The 25,812-nt window shown below is 42.3% G+C and overlaps 1 protein-coding gene across 1 annotated transcript in view; it reads right to left on the reverse strand.

Annotated features, from left to right (window-relative positions):
* Positions 1–25,812, reverse strand: part of PCNX2 (pecanex 2) — a 262,726-nt gene that overhangs the window by 46,901 nt on the left and 190,013 nt on the right. The window contains exons 26-28 of the mRNA XM_061624508.1: positions 20,981–21,234; positions 15,560–15,793; positions 14,818–14,921 (exon numbers count right to left, since the gene is read on the reverse strand). Of these exons, the coding sequence (XP_061480492.1) occupies positions 14,818–14,921; positions 15,560–15,793; positions 20,981–21,234 (592 nt within the window). The remainder of the gene's footprint in view (positions 1–14,817; positions 14,922–15,559; positions 15,794–20,980; positions 21,235–25,812) is intronic.

Consider the following 25,812-nt stretch of genomic DNA (forward strand, 5'->3'; position numbering starts at 1 on the left):
GTGGCACAGACAGCCACATCCTAGATGAGCTTCCGTTGCCACCTAAAGACAATTTTTGTTCGCCCACCTTATAGTGAATCTGGTTAGCTCCTAGGACCTATGGATTTTTTGTTTAATTTTGTGGTTAGTAGGAAACTGCTTTGTGCCCTTTTCATGATGAAAAGTGGTATAAAAATACATGAATAAATAAAAACAAAACAGCACTGACACTCTAGTCTACGCAAATCCCTAGAATTTCTATCATAGGATATGATTCAGACATAGCAAAGCATAACATTAGTTGAGACCAATAGTATTAGGCCCCAGTTTAGGTTACATAACTACTAGGCCCCAGTTCACATTTGTTCAACAAGCATTTCCTACACTTCTCTTAAAGAAGCAGGACACCTCAGCAGCAGAAAATTGAAAGCTAATATATGGGAATGTGTGTGTTGCCTCTTCTTATTTTGTCTGTTACTAGAACATGTCTGAGCGTGTCTTCGTAGGCTTTGACATTGTTTTAAGATGAAATTAACTTTATGGAGTACGAATACATGTCTAGAGCACAGAAGAGAAAACTGAGAAAATATGAAAAAGTAAAAAAAAAAAAAAAAAGGTCAGGCAAGTTTATTCAGCCTGGGCTTTATTTCAAAATCATCATGAGGTGATGAGGGGAATAGTGAAAGACAGTCATTGGATGCTCAAGCATTATTATTAGAAGAAAAAGCAAATGAGGATTCTGCTGAAGTAGAAGAACAGAGATGCTCTAACACTGCTCAGGGTAAGGATCGATTGGCCTCAGATCTCATTACTGAATACTTCATTGTGAAGTTATCTGCCTGTACACTTAACACACCAGGATAAATTGGCATATTTGTACCTATTCTATTTTGAGACTAGAGGCTTTACCCCTATGCACTTTGTGCATCAACCTCCCAAGGCGCTCCCCAAACCAGCCTCCCTCACCTATGGAACTCCCAAACCATCCCCCCATGGCACTTTCAAATCATCACCCCTTGCCTCTGGCACTTTCAAACTATCCCTGCTAGGGTTGCCAGGTAGGAACCATCCAAAAACCTGAGAAAATGGGGGTGGGCCCTAGTGATGTCACGGGGCGGGCCCTAGTGACGTCATGAAGCATGATACATTGTAACAACCACGTGTGCGTGCAGCATAGCATTCAAAAAAAATTTCTGATTGGAAATTAAAATAGAAATCTTACCTAAAAGAGGTCCAGCTGAAGTGACAAGGTCATTCCTTCTCACCATCTTAGTGAGTATGGATGGAAAATGGAAATGGAAAGCCTTCAAGTCGATCCCGACTTATGGTGACCCTATGAATAGGGTTTTCATGGTAAGAGGTATTCAGAGGTGGTTTACCATTGCCTTCCTCTGACTTTGGACACATATACTTTGGACACATAATGAGAAGACATGATTCATTAGAAAAGACAATACTGGGAAAAACAGAAGGGAGTAGAAAAAGAGGAAGACCAAACAAGAGATGGATTGATTCCATAAAGGAAGCCACAGACCTGAACTTGCAAGATCTGAACAGGGTGGTTTATGACAGATGCTATTGGGGTCGCTGATTCATAGGGTCACCATAAGTTGAAATTGACTTGAAGGCACATTAACAACAACAACTGAATTAAAGATACAAAAGAGGAAAGTGGAAGGTGTTTTATTTTATTTTTTACAGCCTGGAGAAGTGGTAAGAGGTAAAGTCAGGAATGAATGCATTTTTTTAATGAACAAGATAGCATGTTGAACTATCTTGTAAAAATGAACTAAGAGTGCTTGCAGCAGCTATGCTAATGCAGAATGAGCCAGTTGTTATCTGCATGGTGCTATGAAGTCAGTTGTATGTTAACTGTATGCTCATGCAACAGATGGTATAGCACAGTGGGGAGGAGAGCCTGGCTGGGAGTCCAGAGTCTATGAGTTCAAATCCCCTCTCGTGTCTTCTGGATGTCAAGGGCCAGCTAAAGATCACCCCCACAGTGAGTGGCTCAGGGGTTATGTGCCCTGCCACCTATGGGCAAGGTGCATAGTCGCAAGGAGCCGTTTCCCCCAGCTGGCAGTTGCGGACAAGGAAGGGACTGGCTTGTGCAGCTGTGGCAAGCTGAGCAGGCCCTAGCCAGGTGGGGAGTACTAGCCTTAGATGGTAAACCGCCTCTGAATACCGCTTACCATGAAATCCCTATTCATAGGGTAGCCATAAGTCGGAATCGACTTGAAGGCAGTCCATTTTCATTTCCATGCATATAATTAAACAGATGCAGTCAAGTTTTTGGACTTTATTGTGATTGCTGGCCAAGCAGGATAGGGCTCATGGGAGTTTTAGTACAATATCTGGAGGATGCTACTTTGGCTGCCTTTGGGATAATAGATGGCAGCCTTAAGTCTGAAATGGTGTTTGGAATTCTGTAGAGACCAGCCAGTACACATTATGTCATAAGGCCAATTCTTAACCATTTGGCTGTGGCAGTTACCTGAAATTGCTCTTTCGTGGGCTCTCAAAAACACCACCAAGCTTCTCTTTTAAAACAGACCAGCTTGTTTAAGTACATACAAAGAATAAAAAAGGAAGTCAACTGACAAGAACAAGACACTTTTTTTCTAAGCAAAATTGATCAAAGAAAAAAAGTATGCTTGTGTGTGTGCCTGTGTGTTTGTGTGTAACACACGCACACACACACACACTTACATGTAGCATAGAATCACAGAGCTAGAAGGGGCCTTTTAGTCCTTCTAGTCTAAGCCCCTGCTGGAAGTCCAAAACCCAGAACAAGATCAGGTCTGTTCGCTTAAATTGCCATATTAGAGACTTAATGAGACAACACGAGTCAGTTTAATGGGAACTTTCCCACAACAGGGTGACCATATGCTTAGATCTGATAGACCTGAAGCAGCTGACAATTTAGGGCAGACTTCCCCAGCTTGGTGCCCTCCAGATGTTAGCTGGTGGCAGCTGTATGCCCAAAGATATCTGGAAGGCACCAGGTTGGGGAAGGCTGCTTTGGGGAGATGGGAAATGTGCAGAAAAATGGAACAATGGCACACATTCCTATTTGTTGTCATTTCAATCTCACTCCCACATCCTGTCAAGAAAAGACAATTACATGATGATTCTGTCCGTTTCCAGCAGTGCAATTATCCAGAGGAAATAGTAAGAAACTGAGGATTAGGGCCAAACTCTCTCTTTCTCTCTCCAGCCTCTCTCTCTTTCTCTCTCTCTCTCCAGCATCTCTCTTTCTCCAGCATCTCTCTCTTTCTCCAGCATCTCTCTTTCTCCAGCATCTCTCTCTTTCTCTCTCTCTCTCCAGCATCTCTCTCTTTCTCCAGCATCTCTCTTTCTCTCTCTCTCTCTCTCTCTCCAGCATCTCTCTTTCTCCAGCATCTCTCTCTTTCTCTCTCCAGCATCTCTCTCTTTCTCCAGCATCTCTCTCTTTCTCTCTCTTTCTCCAGCATCTCTCTCTTTCTCCAGCATCTCTCTCTTTCTCCAGCATCTCTCTTTCTCTCTTTCTCCAGCATCTCTCTCTTTCTCCAGCATCTCTCTCTTTCTCTCTCTCTCTCCAGCATCTCTCTCTTTCTCTCTCTCTCCAGCATCTCTCTCTTTCTCCAGCATCTCTCTCTTTCTCCAGCATCTCTCTCTTTCTCCAGCATCTCTCTCTTTCTCTCTTTCTCCAGCCTCTCTCTCTTTCTTCAGCATCTCTCTCTTTCTCTCTCTCTCTCTCTAGCCTCTCTCTCTTTCTCTCTCCAGCCTCTCTCTCTTTCTCTCTCTCTCACCAGCATCTCTCTCTTTCTCCAGCATCTCTCTCTTTCTCTCTCTCTCTCCAGAATCTCTCTCTTTCTCCAGCATCTCTCTCTCTCTCTCTCTCTCTCTCTCTCTTTCTCTCTCTCTCTCCAGCCTGCCACCCACAGCAGCAGTGGACGCCAGACGGGGCCAGCTCCTTCTTAGCCCTGAGGATGCCCGGCTGCTTCACCCCTCGTGCTGTGGGTGCCGCTGGGCGGCACTGGCCGCGATGGCCCCCCCCAGCCAGAGATGCTACGGCCGCCGCCGCCGCCACTGCCGAACTCCATCGCGGCCACTCCCGCCCAGCGGCGCCCACAGCAGGAGGGAGAATGACAGCGCCATGCTCGCCCGACCGGCCGGCCTTTTAAGCAGCGCCCGTCTCGCGCGCCCAGGGCCAGCCCCTCATTGCCGCTCCCGCCCGCCCCTGTCCAAGACAGGCTGCACCTCTGGCCTCGGCCGCAGGGCATCTCTGGGCACGTGCAGAGTGTCCTGGCCTCGCCGCCTCAGAAGACAGAGCCCGGCCCCGGCGGCACCAGCTCTCCCTGCCTCAATGACAAAGGGCGGGAAGGCGGCCAGCCACACCCGTCACGCATGTGTGTCAATCACGCATGCATGGCTGAGGGGGACAATAAAAAGCCAGAGATCATCCAGTTTAAGCAAAGTATTGCCGGAGGCCGGAGACGGCCCCCTTTTCCCTGAGACTCCGGCAGAAAACCGGAGACCTGGCAACCCTAATCCCTGCTGCATGTGGCACACTCAAATTGTGCCCCCTGCCTCTGGCACTTCAAACCACCACCCCTACCGCTGGCACATTCAAATCATTCCCCGCCCCTAGAACTTTTAATACATCCTCACTGCCCTGGCACTTTCAAACTATTCCCCCCGAGGCAGGTCACTCCCTTTTCTATCCCTCCCTAGCAATACTCCCCAGTGCCTGCAGACGTTGGTGCACCTCAGCCGCCATGGGCCCAAGAGCTCCTTATCTGCCTGCCTTGCCTGTTCCTGTGCCTCTGCAGTCCCCCACTGCTGCTGGCCCTGCCAAACACTGCTGCCTTGCCATTTTGGCTGTTTATGATGCTTATGATTCTGCTTGCTTGGCCGCCCAGAATGCTGCTGCCACTGATGCCCTGCTTAGGTTGCTTCCTGGCCTCCCTCATGCCCCCGTAGCCTGGAGCAAAGAGAGGCCCCTCATGGTAGCTATACTGAGGCCTCTCATGAAGCAGATCTGCAGGTCACCCAGGCCACCACTTGCCGCACAGTCCTGCTGTCTGCTCCGTCTTGCCCACCTTCCTTCCTCTTCCCCCTGCACCTTGAGCCCAGCATGGCTCAGTCACTCTGTGCAGTTTGCAGCAGCACCTGTCTGTGTTTGTGATATGATCTCTGGTGCTTCTTCCCTTTCTAAATCCAGCTTGGACATCTGGCATTTCTCGCTCCATATATGGTAAGAGCCTTTGTTGTAGAATCTTGAGCATTACTTTACTTGCATGGGATATTAAGGCAATAGTTCAATAATTACTGCATTCCCTGGGATCTCCTTTCTTTGGAATTGGGATATATATTGAACGCTTCCAGTCTGTGGGCCATTGTTTAGTTTTCTATATTTCTTGACAAATTTTGTCAAAATTTGGACAGATTCAGTCTCAGTAGCTTGTAGCAACTCTATTTGTATGCCATCTGTTCCTGGTGATTTGTTTCTTCCAAGTATTTTAAGAGAGCTTTCACCTCACATTCTAAAATTTCTGGTTCCTCATCATACAGTTCCTCCATGCATGAATCTGTCATCCTGGCTTCTCTTCTATAGAGTTCTTCAGTGTATTGCTTCCATCTTCCTTTTATTTCATCTCGATCAGTCAGTGTGTTTCCCTGTTGATTATTCAACATCCCTACTCTTGGTTTAAATTTCCCTTTCATTTCTCTAATCTTTTGGAATAGGGCTCTTGTTCTTCCCTTTTTGTTGTCCTCTTCTATTTCTGTACAGTAACTATTGTAATAGTTCTCTTTGTCCCTACATACTAGTCGCTGTATGGTTGCATTTAGGGTTCTGACCGTGTTTCTCTCTCCCCTTGCTTTTGCTTTCCTTCTCTCTTTAACCATTTTAAGAGTTTATTCAGTCATCCATTGAGGTCTTTCTCTCTTTTTAATTAGAGGTATTGTCTTTTTGCATCCTTCCCTGATCATGTCTCTGACTTCTCTCCATAGTTCTTCTGGTTCTCTGTCAACTAAGTTGAAAGCCTCAAATGTGTTCCTTATTTGATCTTTATATTCTTCTGGGATGTTATTTAAATTGTATTTTGGCATTATGATTGCTTTGTTGTTCTTCTTTAGCTTTACTCTGATTTTCAATATGACCAGTTCATGATCTGTACCACAGTCTGCTCCTGGTCTTGTTTTTGCAGAAAGTATGGAACTTCTCCATTTTTTGGTATCAATTATATAATCAATTTGATTCCTATACTGACCATTTGGTGATGTCCACGTGTACAGTCTTCTTTTCGGTTGTTCAAAAAATGTGTTCACAAAAAACAAATTATTGGCTTCACAGAATTCAATAAATCTTTCTCCTGCTTCATTTCTGTTTCCTAAGCCCCATTTCCCCACAATTCCTAGTTCTTCTCTGTTCCCTACTTTTGCATTCCAGTCCCCCATGATTATCAGAACATTTTGTTTTGGTGTATGATCAATTTCCTCCTGTACTTCTGTGTAAAATCTCTTCAATGCCTCATCTTCTGCAGATGCCGTTGGAGCACAGACTTGGATGATGGTTATGTTAATAGGTTTCCCATTTAATCTCATTGATATCACTCGCTCAGACCTTGCATTGCAGCTCCTAATTGCTTTTGCTACATCACTTCTCACTATTAAAGCAAACCCGTTTCTTCTTAATTTCTCATTTCCTGCATAAAATATTTTGTAGTTGTCTGAAAATGTCTCATTCCCGTCCATTTTAATTCACTCACTCCAAGTATTGTAATATTGATACGTTCCATTTCTTGCTTGACAATTTCTAACTTTCCCTGGTTCATGCTTCTCACATTCCATGTTCCTATTGCGTGCATCGTACAACTCCAGACTCTCCTTTCGCATCTGTGCGCATCAGCCTCTGGGCTTCCTTTTGGCTTTGACCCAGCTGTGTCATTAGTCACAGCATTAGTCCTTCATTCTTCCCCAGTAGCTTGGTGAGTGCCTTCTGACCTGGTCTTCATGGTAAGAAGTATTCAGACGTGGTTTACCATTGCCTTCCTCTGAGTTTGGATGCATCTTTGTCTGGTGTCTCAGCTTTGACCATTCCAGGAGTTTAGCCTCTTGGTCTAGGCTCCTGATGGCATTGCTCTTAGCTTCTTCAACACTCTCAAACCCCCTCACCACGTTAAGGTGTGCATCCTAAAGGGGAGAGAGCCTGAGTAAGGAACATTTAATCTAGCCTACTTGATTCTGGCAAGACGGGGTTTAAGTGTCCTCAGGACAGGACAGTCACCTTTCATTTAAAGGTAAATGAAATGCAAATAGAAAAAGAAAAAGAAAAGACAGTGATGATTTTCTAGATGGATTACTATACCAACCACAACATGATTCCTATGAGTAAGACAGAAAACTCAGCACCCCACAACCAGTCAGGGTTCCTAACCAAAACTAAAAAAATCCTAGCAGCCAGTCTAGTAAGGTCACAGAAACCCCCATGCAGTACAACCTGACCCGGAGGCTGAAGTTAGTGCAAAATGCTGTGGCACGATTGCTTACAAGAGTGAGACCTATCAGCACATAATACCTCTGCTCAGAAATCTGCACTGGTTGCCAATTTGCTACCAGGCCAAGTTCAAGGTGTGCTTTCCATGTTATGGGTTCCACATAGTACAGTACTTGTTCTGCTCTTGTAAGAAATCAGTGTGGCAGTATCTATGCTTTGGAACTCCCTGCCTATTGACATTAGGCAGGCGCCTTCATTGTACTCATTTTGGCACCTGCTAAAAGCATCTTTGTTTAGGCAAGCCTACCTAGGCATGCACAAGCTATTATGTTTTTTATCAGTTTTTAACTCATTGTTGGTTTTATTATTTTGAATGTTTTTAAATACCTGTCGTTAACTGTTTTTGCCAACAAATGTATTGTTTTAATCCCTTCTATAAACGGCTTTGAGTTTTTTTGCAATAAAGTTCTATATAAATGTTGTAAATAAAATACAAAAATAACTTTCGGAGTCACTGTGGCCCTTGGGTCTTTTTCCTCTTTTATACCGAGTCAGGCCATTTGATACCATCTTGCTCAGTACTGATGAAATTAACTAGCATTGGCTCTCTAGGATTCCAGGCAACAGGCCAGATATTGAAGGTTGGAGTTTTGCATGCAAAGCGTGTGCCCTACCACTGAGCTAATGTGCTTCCCCTGTTTAAAAAGTATATTTTAAAATTGTTCTTTTCAATTCACTAATCAATGCACAGCATACTAGGGCAGATCCACACCATGCATTTAAAGCACATTCAATATACATTTGAAGGACATGAATCACACCACAGAATCCTGGGAACCGTAGTTTGTTAAGGGTGGTGGGAGCTATAACTGTGCAGGGGAAACTACACTTTCCAGGATTCTTTGGGGGAAGTCATGCACTTTAAATGCGAGTTGGATGTGCTTTAAATATATTATGTGGATCTGTATTACTTCATAAACTTTGCCTGCGTATAAACCATGCTAGTAATAATTAAAATGGAAATAAGCTAAGTTTACTGAATGACCATGGGCTATGCACCATCTCACAGCCTAATCTGCCCCTCAGGATGAAAACAACAGAGGGGAACCATGACTACCCCAAGGAAGAAGGGCACACTTAAAATGTAGAGGAAATAATAATTTACAATCATAGTGTGAAATCAGATACATATCAAGACATTGTATGAAGAAATATTTATATAAGCATGAATGTCAAAGATGTTTATTATTTACATAATTTGCAAAGATATTTATAGTGCAATCCTATACATGTTTACTCAGAAGCAAGTTCCAGTGTATTCAATGGGGCTTACTCAGACATGCACAGGACTGCAATTCAATGATAAGGAACTTTATTCACCCAATCCAAAACTCAGAATCATGCCACTTTAAGCTGTTTTGCAACTGTTTTATATTTGTTTATGGCTACTGGATTTTAAATGGCTTTATTTCTTGTTGTTGGTTTCCAACCCTACCTCACAGGGTTGTTGGAAATATTTCATATACACACACACTGGGGATGTAAAAATACATACACCCCATATAATAGGGAGAGGGAGAGAAAGATTTAGAATACAATCCTTTTCTATGTTCACTCAAATGCCCCATTGATTTTCAGCACAATCCTTACCATGCTACTCAAAAGTAAGTCCTACTGAATTCAATGGGGTTAATTCCCAGGCATGTGGAATTGCACTGCAGCTTTACTCCCAGAAAAAGTTCATATTGGGAAGATTTTCAAAACAGGTTAGGAATAAGACAAATAAACTGTCCTCTTCAACAGTCCAGTAAAATTTAAACTTGCTTGACTCCTGAATTAGAAAAGTATGATACTGCAGCATGTATACTTTTTAAAACTTCTGTTCAAGAATTATTTGAGAGATAAAATGTATAATATGCAATTTTTGCAAGTAATTAAAAAAACCCTGCACGTACACTTTTATGCCTACCAAGATCCTGCTGTAATCTTCTCATGTAGTGCAATACTATGCATGTTTTCTCAGGCAAAGTCATAATCCTGTACAGAGAAAGTACTCTTTATGTTGCTGAAAGCTATATATTTACTGAATTCCTGATGTGAGACAAGCAGGAAAAGGAAGCTGTTCTCAGAACTTGAAATGTGGTTTAGGTATTGCCTGGGGGTCAACAAATCTTGTCAATCACAACCCTGGTTTCACTTATTGGCTAAAAACCTGAAAGGCCAGGGATCAGAGCAGTCGGTACTAACAGAAGGTGGGGAGGGGTGGCTGACATTTTGCTTTATATCTTTTGAACCAGACCACCTAGATATTTCATTTTTTAAAGTGAAAGCTAAGAGTCCAGAGATTAAGGTGACTCCCCTGGAGACCCGGAGAGGACCCCTAAAAATCCGAGTCTCCGGGCAAAAACCAGAGACCTGAAAACCCTAACTATATCATAGCAAATGACATCCACACCACACATTTCCCAGACTGATCCACAGCTGAATATGTGAAAATGTGGGCATCAAAAGTTCCTTAAAATATTACAACCATCAACATATGTAACTTTCACAATTAGGTGCAAAGAGCAGTCTTTTACTCTGAAAAAAGTACCAGGACCAGAAGAAAATTGTAGTATTGATTGCAGTGCAGGGAACATCTTATTTTATATCTTTTTATACAGTGGGGTTTGGATTCATTACTAGCGGCATGCATTTTCATATAATATCACTAATAACATTAACAGCTATGGTAACAGTGAGATATCAGCTGCAACAACAGAGCTCTGGGTGAAAGCTTTTTATTGTACCCACGTTCACAATTACTAGGGATAATTCAGCTTATTATAGAAATGCATTGAGGACTCAGTCTGCCTAAATGAAAACAGCCAGTTCAGCAACTTGAACTTCTTAACAGCAAAGCAGATTCACATCAGGAACAAAATAATAGGAGACAATTATGTAGCTCAATTATTTTAAATATTTTATAGTCTTTCAATGTCATATGATGAGAAATAAAATATGCAAATCTCATGGCTGCACCAAAGTTGTTACTTGGAACTAGTAAATTTCTCTTTTCAATGCATGGCATATCTATTAGTTCAAATCTATTGCATTTCCTTGGTCTAACATGCATTATTTTGAAGACTTTAATAAGGTTATATTGAAGTTTAGGAGCTTTCTTAATCTCAAAGCCCCCCTTAGGGCTTTTTTTCCTCTTTGGTCCTGTTAGCCCATTTATTTTATTTTACTTTATGGATTTTTTTAACCTCCCTTTCAGGAAAATTATTCTCCCAAGGTGCTTTGCAACATAATTATGTGACTTTAACAATACACTAAAATTCCTGATTATGAAAGTACAATAAAATAACAATAAAAATAGCATTGAAATAGCAGCAGCAGTAGATAAAACAATTGTTAAACCTCAGCACCAAAAATTAAACAAATACAGACTGGAATTTTAAAAAGTCTTTAAGGCTCTACTAAAGGTGAACAAAAAGGGGCTATATGCATTTCCTTGAAGAGGAACATTCTACAAATATGGGGCCACCATATAAAATGGCTTGTCCCTGGTACTAACTAATCTGACAACTCTCACCAAGGGCCCAGAGAGCAAGGTCTTTAAAGGTTAATGCCTTAAACTGAGCTTGGAAACGAACAGGCAGCTAATGCAACTGGCAGAGAGTAGATGTAATATGATCCAAAATATTCTAGATGATGCATTCTGCACCAACTGAAGCTAGGGTCACCAATATGGTGCCCATGGGTACAATGGTGCCCAGAAAGACACTGAGTCTCCCTGCCCCCCACTGCCTGCCTCCTTTATCATGAAGTGGTGAGGGTGCCTACCTTTCCCCACTTCAGAAGAACGTAGAGCTGAAGTAGGAAGTAGAAACAGCAATACTCTTTCCTGCTTCCTGTTTCAGGTCTCTATGTTTCTCAGATTGGCACCTGAGCAGCTAATCAGAAAATGGAGTGAAAGGGCGGCATAATGGAAAGAGGAGCAATCTGGAAACCTGGGAGAAGGAAAATGAAGTGGCCAAAGGGGGAAAATGGGGTGCCGCACAAATCAGGAGAGAGAATGGAGAGCCAAAGAGAGAGACAGGGAGAAGGAAAAGATGCACACATATGTTGGATCCAGTAAAACAGATCCTCTTAGAAATTACGTGATTTTTTCATAGGTTCTCTACCACCACCACCACCACGGTCACAACTATCTCCATGGACTGAGCCATAAAAATAATGGATCCAGTGCTTTCCAGTAATGTCATAGCACAAAATCATGGATTCAAGGCACAGATCCTTATAGATCATCCTGTGTTTACAAGAGATCCCCTTAAAAACTCAAATGTCACCTCTGTGTAAACATATGTTCTATGATTTGTTGTTGTCATACTATGTAGAAAACATAAACATCCATGATGCTCCATCCCTTGGATCATTTGTGTGTGTGTGTGTGGTACTGGCAAGCACTAGATCTGTAATTTTTAATGTTTACTCTAACTATGTAAGCTTTAATTTGATGGTGGTTTGGGGGGACTCCCTTTAAAATCATGCAAATCCAAGACGATCCATTTTAATTCTACTGAATCTTTTACCTAGCTTCCTTGGAAAAGCAAAGTGTGTGTGTGTGTATCTGCTTTTTGTCTGTCTGTCTGGGGTGGGGAAGACTGATCAGGTGGAGGGGGGAAAGAAGCAGGCCCCATGGACAAAACAGAGGAACTTTATTTTAACTTTAGTGCATGTATTTGTGAATAAATCCTACTGAACTCAACTCACTTATAGGTCCACCATGTACAATGCTTAATTACTGGGTGGGGGTAAGGTGTTTCTTTAAATTAATTAATTATGTTTACAATTTACATAACTCTTCAGAATGTTCAAATCCCTTCCTATTTACATTCTGAGTAATCCTTGCTTCCACTCTGTAAGGTAGGTAGATCATTATTATGATTTCCATATTGCAGACGAGGCTCTGGGGCTAGAACAGATGGTTAAAAGAGGTTTGATGAAGCAATTGAGGCTCCAGCCAGGCCATGCAACTCCAGCCCAGAAAGTTAAAATATTTAGTTTTGCTTCTTTTTCATTCCTGCATAAAATCTATGATTTAAAAACAGACTCATTTACAGCATGACTTACTGTTGGTGATGTGATCTTATATCAGAATTAACTTCTATAGTTGGGTCCTATAAAAGGCTGTTTAGCTACAACTATATGTATGCTTTCCATAGCAATGCCATTCTTCTTAATTAGCAAATACATTGCATAATTTGAAAGATAATGTTTGACTTCTACTGACATTTACAGTGACAGGTAACAGAAATGTTATTTACATACATCGCATAAGAATATTTACTACCACGGCTTACCATTGAAATATTCTCATTAATTGATTAGACATAATTCATGTGTAAATGAATGCAAATTGCCAGCTTACATATATAATGTAAACTTCACTTTTGATGTAGCATACAGCTCAGCATTGCTCCCTAAACATTAATTTTGCCGTATAATGGTAATGGCTTCTTAATGAATAGTGTCAACATAAAACAAGATATATTAGAGGCCTGATCTTATTTTTTGTCTGCTAAATCCTACATACATTTACTGTGCATAGTAACATTATTCTTTTCTTCGCCTAGGTCTTAGCTGTGAGTCATGGTTCACATATTGCCCTGGTACCTAAGCAATAAGGTACAGAGGTGAGCCTTTACCTTGTGCTGAAAGTGTGGTGTGTTGGTTCTATATAGAATTACACTACGTAACACATAAGACCATCATGTCAGGGCAATGTGCGAACTGACTCATGGCATTCAAGAGCTTAGATTTGAGCATTTCTACTTGATGCTGGGTGGCAGAGACAGAACCAGGATCTTGCTGGTGTATATCATCCACCCTGCTGCCCAACAACCTCCCTAACGGAGCTGGTGGAGGCAGTATTTGGTGTGATGTTGGAGAATCCCAGGATCTGAGCAACTTCAATATCCATATTGATTCCATATTGACTCCACCTTGCATGGGCCAGCTCAGGAGTTCATGACTGTCATGACAACCATGGGTTGCCTCAGTATATCATGTACCCAACACTGCAGACCATATCCTAGATCTGTTTTTTTTTCCTCAGAGGGGATTGGTAAGGGTCTGGTGGTTGGGGAGGGAGGATGATTATTACTTCATTGTCATGGATGGATCACTTCCTGGTCATCACCAGAAAGTAGTACTAGAACACTGTTGCTTGGCCCCATGGCTTTTGAGCTGTGGGTCCCTTCAACTGTCACTATCTCTCCATTCCATCTGAATCAGGAGAGGCTGTGAAGGTGTTGGACAGGTGTCTCAAAGTGGTGAAGGGCTGGATGAGAGCTAATAAATTGAAGCTGAATCCTGACTAGCTGGAGGTGCTGTGGGTGGGGGGTTCCCATGTCCAGGAATTAGGAGTATGACCTGTCCTAGGATGGAGTGCACTTCCCTTGAAGAAACAGATTCATTGTCTGGCAGTAGTCTGGGAGTATTCCTGGATTCCCAGGTTTTCACTGTAGTCTCAAGTGTCTTCTGTGACTATGAGTGCTTATGCCCAGCTTAGGCTGGTTCACCAGTTACGGCTGTTCCTGGACCTAGATAGCCTGGCCTCAGTTGCCTGTGCTCCAGTGGCCTCCTTCTTGGACTTCTGTAATGTGCTCTAACATGTATTCGATTGCTTTTAAATATTTTAGAAGTTTTAACATGGTTTCTTATTTTTTAAAATATGTTTTTATTTCACTTTATATTGTACTGTTTTAACATTTTGCTGTTGCTGCCTTGGGCTTCTTTGGTAGGAAGGGTAGGATAGTGAGAGATGGCCTCAACTTTGTAACAGAGCTTCCTGCTATAGGGCAGTCTAAAAATGTAATTAAATAAATAAATAAATAAATAAATAAATAAACATGAAAGATTTTTCAATGCTATAATCCTATACACACTTACTAGGGAGTAAGTCCCAATGAACACAGTGGGATAACCTTTCAGGTAAAAATGTAAATATTTGCACTGTAAATCACCAAAGCAAACACGATGCAATCTCTTTCAAATTCTGTCAAATCATCCAGAATATTTGGTAGCATTGGAACAAGTTGTATCAGTTGGCATGGTTAAATCTCAAGATAATAATTAATTTTTGTATTCCATTGTATCAGCTTTGCTGCAAACACTGCAGTTCATAACTGCACACATTTCTTTGACAACATTGCCAAGGGTTGTTTTCACAATGATTTTACACCTATTCCTTTTGTTTCTTCTACACCCTCATGACATTGCATGATAAATGGAAAAACAAACCAGTTTCAGATAAATGTACATTTCTGAGCCACCAGCAAACCTTTGTGATACTGATGTAAAATTACCTGATGGCCATATTATGTGATGCTATTCCCAGTGCTCTTCTACCCAAAACGCATAGGGCAAAGGAAAGGGTTACTAAAGGAGAATCTTCATCACATTCTATAGGCTGCAAAATATGTAAGGTTTTCAATTAGTCCTAAAGGAAAACTACATCGACATTGCAAAAACTGATTGAATTGTGATAAAAGTTGGGGGGGAAAGTATCACTGTTGTTTTTGAGACTAAAGTCCTTAAATTCCATAACAATTAAGTGTGTGGTTTACTGGATCACTCTTTCAACTAAAGCTATAATAGGCATCTTTTTATTTATTCTCAGAAGAAAAGGTACAGAAAAAAATGACCAGTGTTTCTTATCTTTGCTTTGTCAATTCCTGTTTGTCCTGTGCTAACACAATGTTCTTTTGTTAAAATTGTCTGGGCTCAAACAGTTCCATAGCAGGCTGTACCAGTAACTAACTACATGCGTACTCTAACACACAGACCCATCCTCCCCCAAACACTTTCCCCATCTCAAGTGTAACCATCATCATCATCCCATTTTCTTCCCAGTTCTTATGAAAACAAGTACCATGTTTACCATAACATATAACTGATTATAATAACTTGTGCTTCAATGTGATAACCTTTCCTGTTTCAGTTTGGAAAAAGGACTCTTAATGTTGGTCCGTACATTTATCCTTAATAAAAATTCAGGTAAAGAACACCAGCACCCCATAAAATTAGCCACATTAGAGATAAATGTACCTCCATTCTTTTTACAGCACAGAACTGAATCCAGTCCAAGTAAACACTGCAGAAGCTTGCCCTGGTGATTCCTTGAAGGCAGGGGATATAGTCGTCATCAATGTTAATATTGAACATTGCAAGGTCACGCTCTATATAATGCCATTTGGAGAAAGGCTGCAGTGTCTTTTGGAATGACTCATCTCTTAGCCAGTGTAGGATCTTGGGGGAACTGACAGTAAAGTATATAATACTCTGTTGATGAAAAGTAAAAAAATGTTATCACTTGTTTCAACAACATGTGAAACCAGAAGTTACGTAATTACTGGAAAAGATGAGAAACAAGCCATCTAAGGAGAATAAAGTGATTCTCTCTAACATCTTTTTGCCACTCTGTGCCCCCTCCCATCTTTGATGCCCCTGAGACTTTGATGGATCACAGGTAAAGGGGGTGATGAAAATGTATCAAATGAATGGAAAGAGCAACTGCAAAATTTGGCGGTATAAAGGGCACAATAGAACAAGTATTATGATTGAGCCTATTTAAAATTCATGGGCACCACCCTCTCAGCTGCATATTCAAATTAACAATTAAATGTAGAAAAGGGCCCCTACTTAGCGTACAGAAACAAAGCAGAGTGATGGATACAAAAACAAGGACAGAATTTTTGTGCAGAGTGTGATAAGCACAGAGCCTTTTAAGAAGAGCTATGCAAAAACAATGGATTTTTTTTAAAAAAACCCACCACACTCAAAGACAGCAGCAGACTTTTGCCTTCTTTAAAGATATTTTTAAATGAATAAATTGAAAGGTGAATGTGAAGGCACTGAGGAAATAAATAACCTGCAGTAACCAGGCAGGAAATTATTTAAAATATATGCAGAAAGGCTACAGGAATTGACCCACTTTATTAGAGAAGATTCTTTTTATGTGGAGAAATAGTCTCCAAACCCCCTTGGCTGTCAAGTGAATGGCAAGTAGGGAAAAAAGGGAATCCATTCAAAAATCCAACTGCTTAGCACTGTTTCAAAGATAAATGTGAAATCTTCAGACATATGATAATATAAAATTAAATATTTTGAAGGTAGATGTTTCTTCTGCTCTTCCAATATGTTTACATAGCAGCATGTGTTCCTCAAAAGAACATAAATTCCTGATTTTTAACATTAGGTCTTTAACTTCTGATTCTCCTTCTCTTGTGCTTCACTATATTTTAGTCTTCTCAATTAATTTTAAATATAGGTTGTGTACAAACACATGCCTAAACCTCAACATTATAAAGGATGAATAGTGAAAACATTCCACTTGTCTGAGATCATACTGTGTTTAATCTTTAATACCAGTATCTATCATGTCCCCTATATCTGGGTCCTAGTGCCACTCTGAGGAGGACTCAGCTTCAGATGACTCACAAGTCACCCAACTCGGAGGAGCAAGGAGGAGCCCTCAGCAGCCCCTTCTACACCATCCCAGGCTGAGGACTTTGCTCACCCACCATCCTCAGACTCTGGAAATGATTCTCCTGCTCTACAACCACACAGGAGTATCTGGCTGCAGAATAAGTTACTGAACAATTGCAGAATGCTCTCTCAGAAGGCACTGGAAGATAAGACCTTTTCAGTCTTTAGACGACTCTGTTCCTTTGCTGAAACAACATCTTTCAAAGCTCATCCAGCAGGGTGCAATGGGAGCTGCTGAGGATCCTGATTTGTCCTTGGTTTGAAAGGCTCTGGTCATACCTGGTCATACTTCCCTAGCAGAATCCCAGCAGAGCAGGATAATATCTTCCTAGTTTGTGATATTATCTAGTTGTCACAGTACATTAATTTAGATATCAATTTTCTAAATAAAGATGCAAAGGAAACTGTCACTGCTTAATGGGTGAGCAATAGCTTGATGGTAGAGCACACAGTTATTTATTTATTTATTTATTAGATTTATTAGTCGCCCATCTGGCTGGTTGTCCAGCCACTCTGGGCGATGTACAGAATAAAAACATACAAATACATTAAAACATTAAAATCTCAACAGTAGTAATAAACCTAACCCACCCCAAAAGCCTGTCTGAAGAGCCAGGTCTTCAAGGCCCGGCAGAAGCTCATCATAGCGGGGGCATGACGGGAATTGTTTGGGAGGGAATTCCACAGGGTGGGAGCCACAATAGAAAAAGCCCTTTTATGCATAACTCCCGCTTATTTCCAGTAGGGGTGAGAAAAATCTCTCTGAAAGCATAGAGAGCTTCTCTGGGTGGCTTATAAAGACCAGGATGAGACATGTTGCAATCTTTATTGCTCTGTGGATTAGTCCTGAACTCAGAAACTCTTGCTTAACAACCCTTTCAATTTTCATGGCGATAAACAAAACAGTCAGAGAGAATAGAGAGTTCAAAGTCTAAAAAGAGAGGAAAAAAACCCAGAGCCCTTTTGGACTTTTTTTCTGTCATTGTTCTCAAAATTTGTTGAAATTAATTAAAAATCAGCCATGTTCACAGAGTACCTGACCTTCATGTTCTGCAGTTTAAAAGTTAAAAAATTGCCTGGGTGATTTTTAATTAATTTAAGAAATTTAGCATTGAACTCAATGATAAGGCCGGGCATGCTCAGTAAGAACCAACTGTCAGTGTTCTAAAAGCCAGACTCACAGCTACTAGTCTTGCCTAATCAGGGGGCCACACCCACTCCAGACCTTTATTTCACTTGAGACAGTCATGGCTTCCCCCAAAGAATCCTGTAGTTTGTGAAAGGTGCTGATATGAGACTCCTATTCCCCTGACAGAGCTCCAGCGGCCAGAGTGGTTTAACAGTCAGCCGCTCTGATTGAAGCTCTGTGATGGAACAGGGCTTCTCCTAGCAACTCTCAACACCCTTCACAAACTACACTTCCCAGGATTATTTGAGAGAAGCCATGACTGTCTAAAGTGAAATAAAGGTGTGGTGTGGATGTGGCCAGGGACAGCTTTGGTTAAATTAGAGCGGGAGGCTACATGTGCCTGCTGTAGAATAAAAAGGTGGGGGGGGGAGCCCTGAAAAAGAAGGATACTGTTCACAATGTTTTCCTTTTGGAAAGGAAAGGGGCTTCCCCTCTGCCCAGTGCCCACCCATCCAATCTCCTCCCCTCCTCTCCCCCTTCCTGCCCTCCCCCTCCCCTCCCTGCCCCTCCCCCAGGTTAGTTTCACCTATCCTAAGCATGATTGCACAGGAGTAAATCCCACTGAACTAAAAAAGCATGCAAATGATCAATCCTGCCCTCCACTCCTCCTCCCTCCTCCCCCTTTCCTCCCCCTTCCTTCACCCCTCCCTTCCCCTCCCCCATCACCCATCCCCTCCCCCTCCTCCTCCTCCTCCTCTCGCTCCCCACTACCATCCCCCTCCTCCTCCCACATGGTCAGTTTTACTGATCTTAAGCATGATTGCACAGGAGTAAATCCCATTGAACTCAATAAACATGCAAATGATCAAACCTGCCCTCCTCCTCCCCTCTCTGCCTGTTTCCCTCCCTGCCTGCTCCCCTCCTCACCCCCTGGGATCAGTTTCACCTATCCTAAGCATGATTGCAGGGGAGTAAATCCCACTGAACCCAATAAGCATGCAAATGATCAATCCATTCTCAGCAAACTTGCACAAGAACCCATTTCTTACCTCCCAGATTAAAAAGCAGAGAAATTCACTAATAGGCAAAAAACCTTGTGGTTTAAGAACGTAACTATAGCCCACAGATATTTCTATCAAACTTTAAAAAGCAGGGAAATTGGGCAGTTATAGTGAATGCACCAGGGGAGCAGGAGACCTGACCTCCTCTCTGAGATATTGTACTGCCCTACACATTTGTAAAAATGCAAACACTATTTGGGTTGGTCTTTCACAGTCCAATCCACTTGCTGTGTAGCTTGGAAGAATTTGGTAATGTGCCTCTGAGCATATGGTGAGTGGTGGCAACACCTGCCATCTCCAAATATGACCTGGTCTCGGGACTGTATATACCAGTGCCTTGCATGTTGATACTAGTATATTACTTAGGAATGCATTGTATGGGCACTTCACTGTGAATTCCCATTACTGAGTGAGTCCTCCACATATTCAGGCCACATGTTATTTCCTACAACTAGTGAGTGGTATCTGCTATTCTCAGGCCCTTCCTCCTTATGAACATAAGAAGAGCTCTGCTGGATCAGACCAAAGCCATAGCCCAGCATCTTGTTTCTCACATTGGCCACTGCTTCAGTGCAGATGGGATATTACTGCAATCACCTCATTTTAGACTCAGTCTCCCAATTAGTAAATTTGATATTCATCAGGAACAGATAAAGAAGACTGTATATTCTCTGGCAGTCATTGAAATGAGAGTAACATCTCAAGAAATGTATCTCCAACACGTCTTTACTAGTCAATATCACTAGCTGATAAAAGTAGTCCATAAACTCTATCTACTGCAGCCTTTCCCAACCAGTGTGCCTCCAGATGTTGTTGGACCACAACTCCCATCAGCCTCAGCCAGCATTGCCAATGGTCAGGAAGATGGAAGTTGTGGTCCAACAACATCTGGAGGCACACTGGTTGGGAAAGGCTGATCTACTGTCTCTATAATTAAGTGGAAGGGAATACAAATGCTTCTTTAAATATGACGACCAAAACCTAACATGATGTGACTTAATCTGCAATATTTTTTTGCTAAAATTATGACTAGTTGCCTGATCTTACTGGAAATGGCTGTTACAGAAGTCGTTCTTTGATAGCTTAATGGGATAGCCTAGCATTTGCTATGCTAGCTGCTCATTGTCCTTTCGTTGACCTTTATGATCTGTGGGCATGCAGGCATTGATGAGGTGGGTCAATGACAATGCCTAATCATCTCTGTGTGCCCGCTTGGTGGGTACTAAGAAATTATAGCTTTATGGGTGCTGTTTCAGTGATGGCCCTTTGCAGTCAAGTAGATATTATTTTGAGATAATACTCATCTTTTGTCATCATCACAATGTTGCATCTGTATGGCAGGGAGGAGATGGGCCTGTTAATTAGACAAATCCATGGGGGATATGACTGTCAATGGCTACTAGCCATGGTGGCTATGTTGTAACTCCACTGTCAGAGGCAGTATGCCTGTGAATACCAGTTCCTGGAGATCTCAAGAGGAGAGAGAGCTGTTATGCTCAGGACCTGCCTGTGGGCTTCCCATAAGCATAAGGTAGGCCACTGTGATAACAAAATGCTGGACTAGACTGGCCTTTGCCCTGATCCAGCAGGACTCTCCTATGCTCATATATATGTCTCTCTGTGTGTGTTTCAATGTATGTGTGCCAGTGCTGTGATACATTATATTACACTAATGCAATGGCCAGTGCACCAAATCCTATTTGTTATTGACCGATAACAGTCAATAATAACAGTTTGAGCTGCCAGATTACAGATCATTCTTCCTAGAGATGATGACAGATACCGCTTTACCTTGATGTAATATCTGACGAGTATTCTTCGCAGATCAAACACTTGCAGCATTGTTGCAGCATTGTTGTCAATAATGCTATACCCTTCCAGGATATATTGAGTCCGTGTTATTTCCCATGTCAGCCATCGAAGGTTAAAAGCCGCATTGCATGATAGCAAGTGAGGCAAATGCCCTGGCTTGCAGCAGCAGCAGCCTTCATCGTCCTCATCTCCTTCTGTTATAGCCTCCACCTCTCTTTGCTGGCAGTATGTCCCTTGGAGTTTTAAAAAAGAAGAAGCACAAACACAGTTATTGGTGAGATCAAAGCAAATGAAACTGTTTGTAGCTAATACTTGGTCCTCCTTCAAATACTTAATAAATGGCAATTAGAAAACAAAGAGGGAGAGCTACAGCAGTGAATAAAATGTGTCAATTTATCTGTGCTCAAGAGAGTGGATGAGATACATACTGTTTATTTCACCTTATAAAGTAAAATATGCTAAATTCTATGCTTCAGGCAGCCTGGCATAAATTACATAAAACATAATTACATCCAAATGTTTTATCTTACATGAAGAATAAGGGCTATACATTTTATAAGTGTATGGCAGACCCTTAGCTTTCTGAATATCTAAAAGATAAACCCAGAGTGCTCTTTGTGTTTTTATAGATCTGTTATATCCAGATGGAACATGTTCACCAACAAGACCCCAAAAATGTAAGACTGCTTTGCATACAAAGGTCAAGATTGTTCTAGAAAAAAACGTGCTGACTGTATACTTGTTCTATATAAAATCTGAGCAATCAATGGAATTCCATGAGCGTACATTTCAATACAAGCTGCCATTTTGGTCACATACGAGAGTAAGTGTAGTATACATTTGGAACAGAGTTGAGAAATCTTATGCCTAGGAGCTGAATGTGGCTCTTCAAGCCTCATTATCTGGCTCTTGGTACATTCCCTGCAACCTCAGGCCTGGGCGCTGAATGTGGTCCTTCAGAACCCACTGTCTGGCCCTTGGCACACTCTCCTCATGCCACACTATTCATATCTTCTGCTCCACACCCTCCTTGAGTGCTTTTGCCTGGCTGAACTGTATCCTTGGACTGTGATCACGCCTCTTGCTTCCCTAGTTGGAGAATGGTGTGTGTGTGTCTGTGGAACTCAGTTAGATTTTAGAGCCTGCTGAAGACCTTCCTCTTTCAACAAGCCTTTTAAGTAGAGACCTTATCCCAGTCTGCATCTGTGTTGGAATTGCTTTTTAATATATTTTTAAACCTTTTTTAAAATGTTTTTAAAGCTTTTGTAAAAATGTTTTAAAGATGTTTTGTTTTAATATGTTTTTAATGGTGGTTGTTTTAATATATTTTAAGTCTGTTTTTATTATGTTTCAAAGTGTTTTTAGTGCTTTCGTTTGCCGCCCTGGGCTCCTACTGAGAGAATGAGCGGGATATAAATCAAATAAATAAATAGGTTCATGCAGAAGTGGAATAACTTCACCTAGTACAAAGGGATTCCCTCTTTTCCCCCCTGCATGCACCCAACGCCAATCCCCAAATCTGTTCCAGAGGGTTGGTGGAAGCCCCAGGGAAAAAGGGTGTGCAGGGGGAAGGGGAAAGGAGAGGTGGAAAAAGTTCCATTGCTCAAGGAAAAATCCTTGCATTGATGGAATGTTCACCTTTGCACTACATGGAATACAACTATACAAATGTAAGAGACACATCTGTTGCTCTACCAACTTTTGCTTGTGGTTTCACCCACCACTGCCATGCAGTTGCCCATGATGGAGTGTGGCCTATAGGCTGAAAAAGGTTCCCTAATTCTAACTAGGGTGTTGGGCTAGGACTGGGCTAGGTCCAAATCCTCACTCAGTCACAAAGTTCACTGAATGATGTTGGGTCAGTTGCTATCTCTCAGCCTAACCTCCCTCATGAGGATAAAAGGGGTGCAACATAAACCACCTTGATTTTCTTGGATAAAAGGTGAGCTATAAATGTAATCAATCAATAACTCTGATGTAGGAGTTCCATTGTGCATGCCTAGAATTCAGCGCATATATGGAGACCTGAACAAACCAGGATTGGCTCATTTATTTCATGCCAGGGAATAATTTGTGTATTCAGTCCCACTGTACATGTAGAGGGTTCCTTGAAGTTGAATGGTGTGGTGGTTTCTTGTTTGAACAAAATTTCATATGCATGGTGAAGGCTGCTTGAGTTTTTAATTATGGCCATAGAGTAAATGCAGAGCTTGGAAAAGTTATTTTTTTGAACTACAACTCCCATCAGCCCAATCCAGCGGCCATGCTGGCTGGGGCTGATGGAAGTTGTAGTTTTAAAAAGTAACTTTCCCAAGCTCTGAATATGTACTGGACCCTCTTGCAGGGGGAGGGGATTAAGCAGATTTTCCAACTGCACTACTATCACACCACACACACAAAAAAGCCAAACAAACACAAAGTGTGCTTTGCTCCTTGCATACACCCTGTATCAGTGGCAGTTTCCCCATATGAGCCAGTAGTTCTTATCTACTATACACTGATGATTCATTTGCCACTGTGGGCTCCTACTGAGAGAAAGGGCAGGATACAAATATAATGAATAAATAAATAAAATTTATGAATCTGCCTTATTTCAGGAACTAACAGGTTAAAACAGGACTCCTTCAAGGGTATTTACTAGGCTGTGTGCCTGATTAGGCTGAGGCCTGAGCCAAATCAGGCCTATTTGGAGGCATGTAAGACTTAGCCGAGTCGGGTTCAGACAGCCTTGGATCTCTGTTGGTCAGGTTCAATGGCTCAGAGTGATCCATATAAGTGGATGGGGCATCAGGCAGAAGAAGAGGCAGGCTTGCACGGGAAGAAGGATAAACTGGAAAAAGAGGCACCTCTTCACAGGAGAAAGTGGGTACCTGTCCCACCTGATCTCTCCTTCTCCCCGGCAGACCTCCCCAAGGCCAGCGTGATGCAGTTGCTGTAACTTTGGAAGCAGCTAAGGGTTTTAAAAGTCCCATTTTAACTTAAAGTAGAGTTTAAAATATGATGTGGGAGGTGGGGGAAGGAGGAGATGCTGCACCTCCCCCCCCAGCAGGAGGGTACAACCAGCATGCTGCAGGATGGAATCCTCCTGCTTATCAGCTGGATGCATGCAGGGAAGACGCCCACAAACAAGCAGTGACCAGCACCACAAAGGATGTATCCTCCCACTTACCAGCTGATGAGCAGGAGAATTCTAACCTGCGGGGCACTGTTCCACCATGAGTGGCTTCTCTGCACGCAGGGAAGCCATCCATGAACAAGCAGTGACCAGGACAGGATGGATTGGCCTTCCCAGGGCCCATAGATTGGGGACACAGGGTGGATAAGGAGGGCTGTGCACAGCCCTAGTATTTACATGGATGTGATGAAGCCTTACGTGCCAAGGATGACGGTGAAGAGGAGGGTCCTGCTAAAAAAAAGGTCTTTTATAAAAGGACCTTGAGCACATTCCACCCTCATATAATTTGTGTACATTGTCTGTCATTTAAGTTCTTAATAAACACATAGACCTAATATGTTCAATTCCCCCCTTTTCAAACTGCACATTATCAACTTTTCAACTGCACAGTTTTTTTCTCAACTCCACAATTTAGTCCCTTATTCCATTCCTTTCTATTCCCAGTTTATTTACTATTATTATTAATAAATATTAACCTTTTATCTCACTTCCTAATTGCCTCTAACATCTTCACTGGCTTCTCTCCTCAGAAAGTGGAGACCATCCTCCATCTTCCCCCCCGCCCCCCACTGAACTTCTCTGTCTCTGAGCCGCCTTTACTCAGCATGCAAGGAGTTGCTGGTCCTAGCATTGGTCCATCCAAAAGGCTATGGCACAACTAAGGGGTGGAGCAGGCCCACTGACTGAAAAACACTGTGCTAGATGTCACCACACATTCAGGATTCACCAAATAGAGTAAGTACCTGCTTATGGCTAAACTTTCACCCCCACCAAAGCCAAAAAAGGGGTGCTGTATCTTTAGTAGTTCTACTGCAGTGAGGGAGTAAATAAAGCTTCATTTCTCCCTGCTGCAAACCTCCTTATTGCAGCTGATTATGATGGTTTATGTCTGGTTTATGTCACAACACAAACGCGTGATAACTGAGATAAAGGTTGGCTGCTGCTACATACCTAATGATACTATATACAGTAGTAATCAATGAGAAGGGAGGACTTTTGCTGAAGCACCAGAGCATCAGGCACGCCAAGTACAGGCATCTGCCTATAAAACACGTGGCAGACTGCAAAGGAGGCTGAGGGTAGAGCTACCAGGAAGAAGAGGGGATTACTATCACCGTCTCCCATCTCCTCGCACTGCTGCTGCTGATGACGTCCTTGCTCAGAACGAGAGGAGAGGGCTTTTCGTGAAGCAAAAAGAAGCAAGGCTGCGAGGAAAGGCTTTTTTCCCCCTTCCTTCCTGGCGGCCAGCCTGCCTGCTTTCCTGGCTCCAGATTCATTGCCATTTCTTTTAAAAAATTATTCTTATTTGCAAGGCTGCCCAGATCTCGCATTTGGCCCAGACGGAGCCAAGCAGCAGTGAGGAAGGTCAGGATTTGCTCGCCCCCCATTTCTGAGGCTAAGTGCCAGCATCTCTCCTTTCTTCCACCTACTTTCCGTCCCCCCATCTCTCTGTCCAAGACGCTGCGGCAGTTGAGGGCTTCCCCCCTCCCAAGTGCCCAAATGCATGCACACCTGCAGATGCATGCTGGAGGGGCAGGTGTTTTTGTGTGCGTGTGCGTTGATCTGCTCCACTCTCATTCTCCAAGTGCATCAGATCATCCTAAAGCCTAAAAGCACTAATACCCCTATCCACCCT

Source organism: Rhineura floridana, chromosome 4 (assembly GCF_030035675.1).
Source record: "Rhineura floridana isolate rRhiFlo1 chromosome 4, rRhiFlo1.hap2, whole genome shotgun sequence".
In the NCBI taxonomy this organism is placed as follows: Eukaryota; Metazoa; Chordata; class Lepidosauria; order Squamata; family Rhineuridae; genus Rhineura; species Rhineura floridana.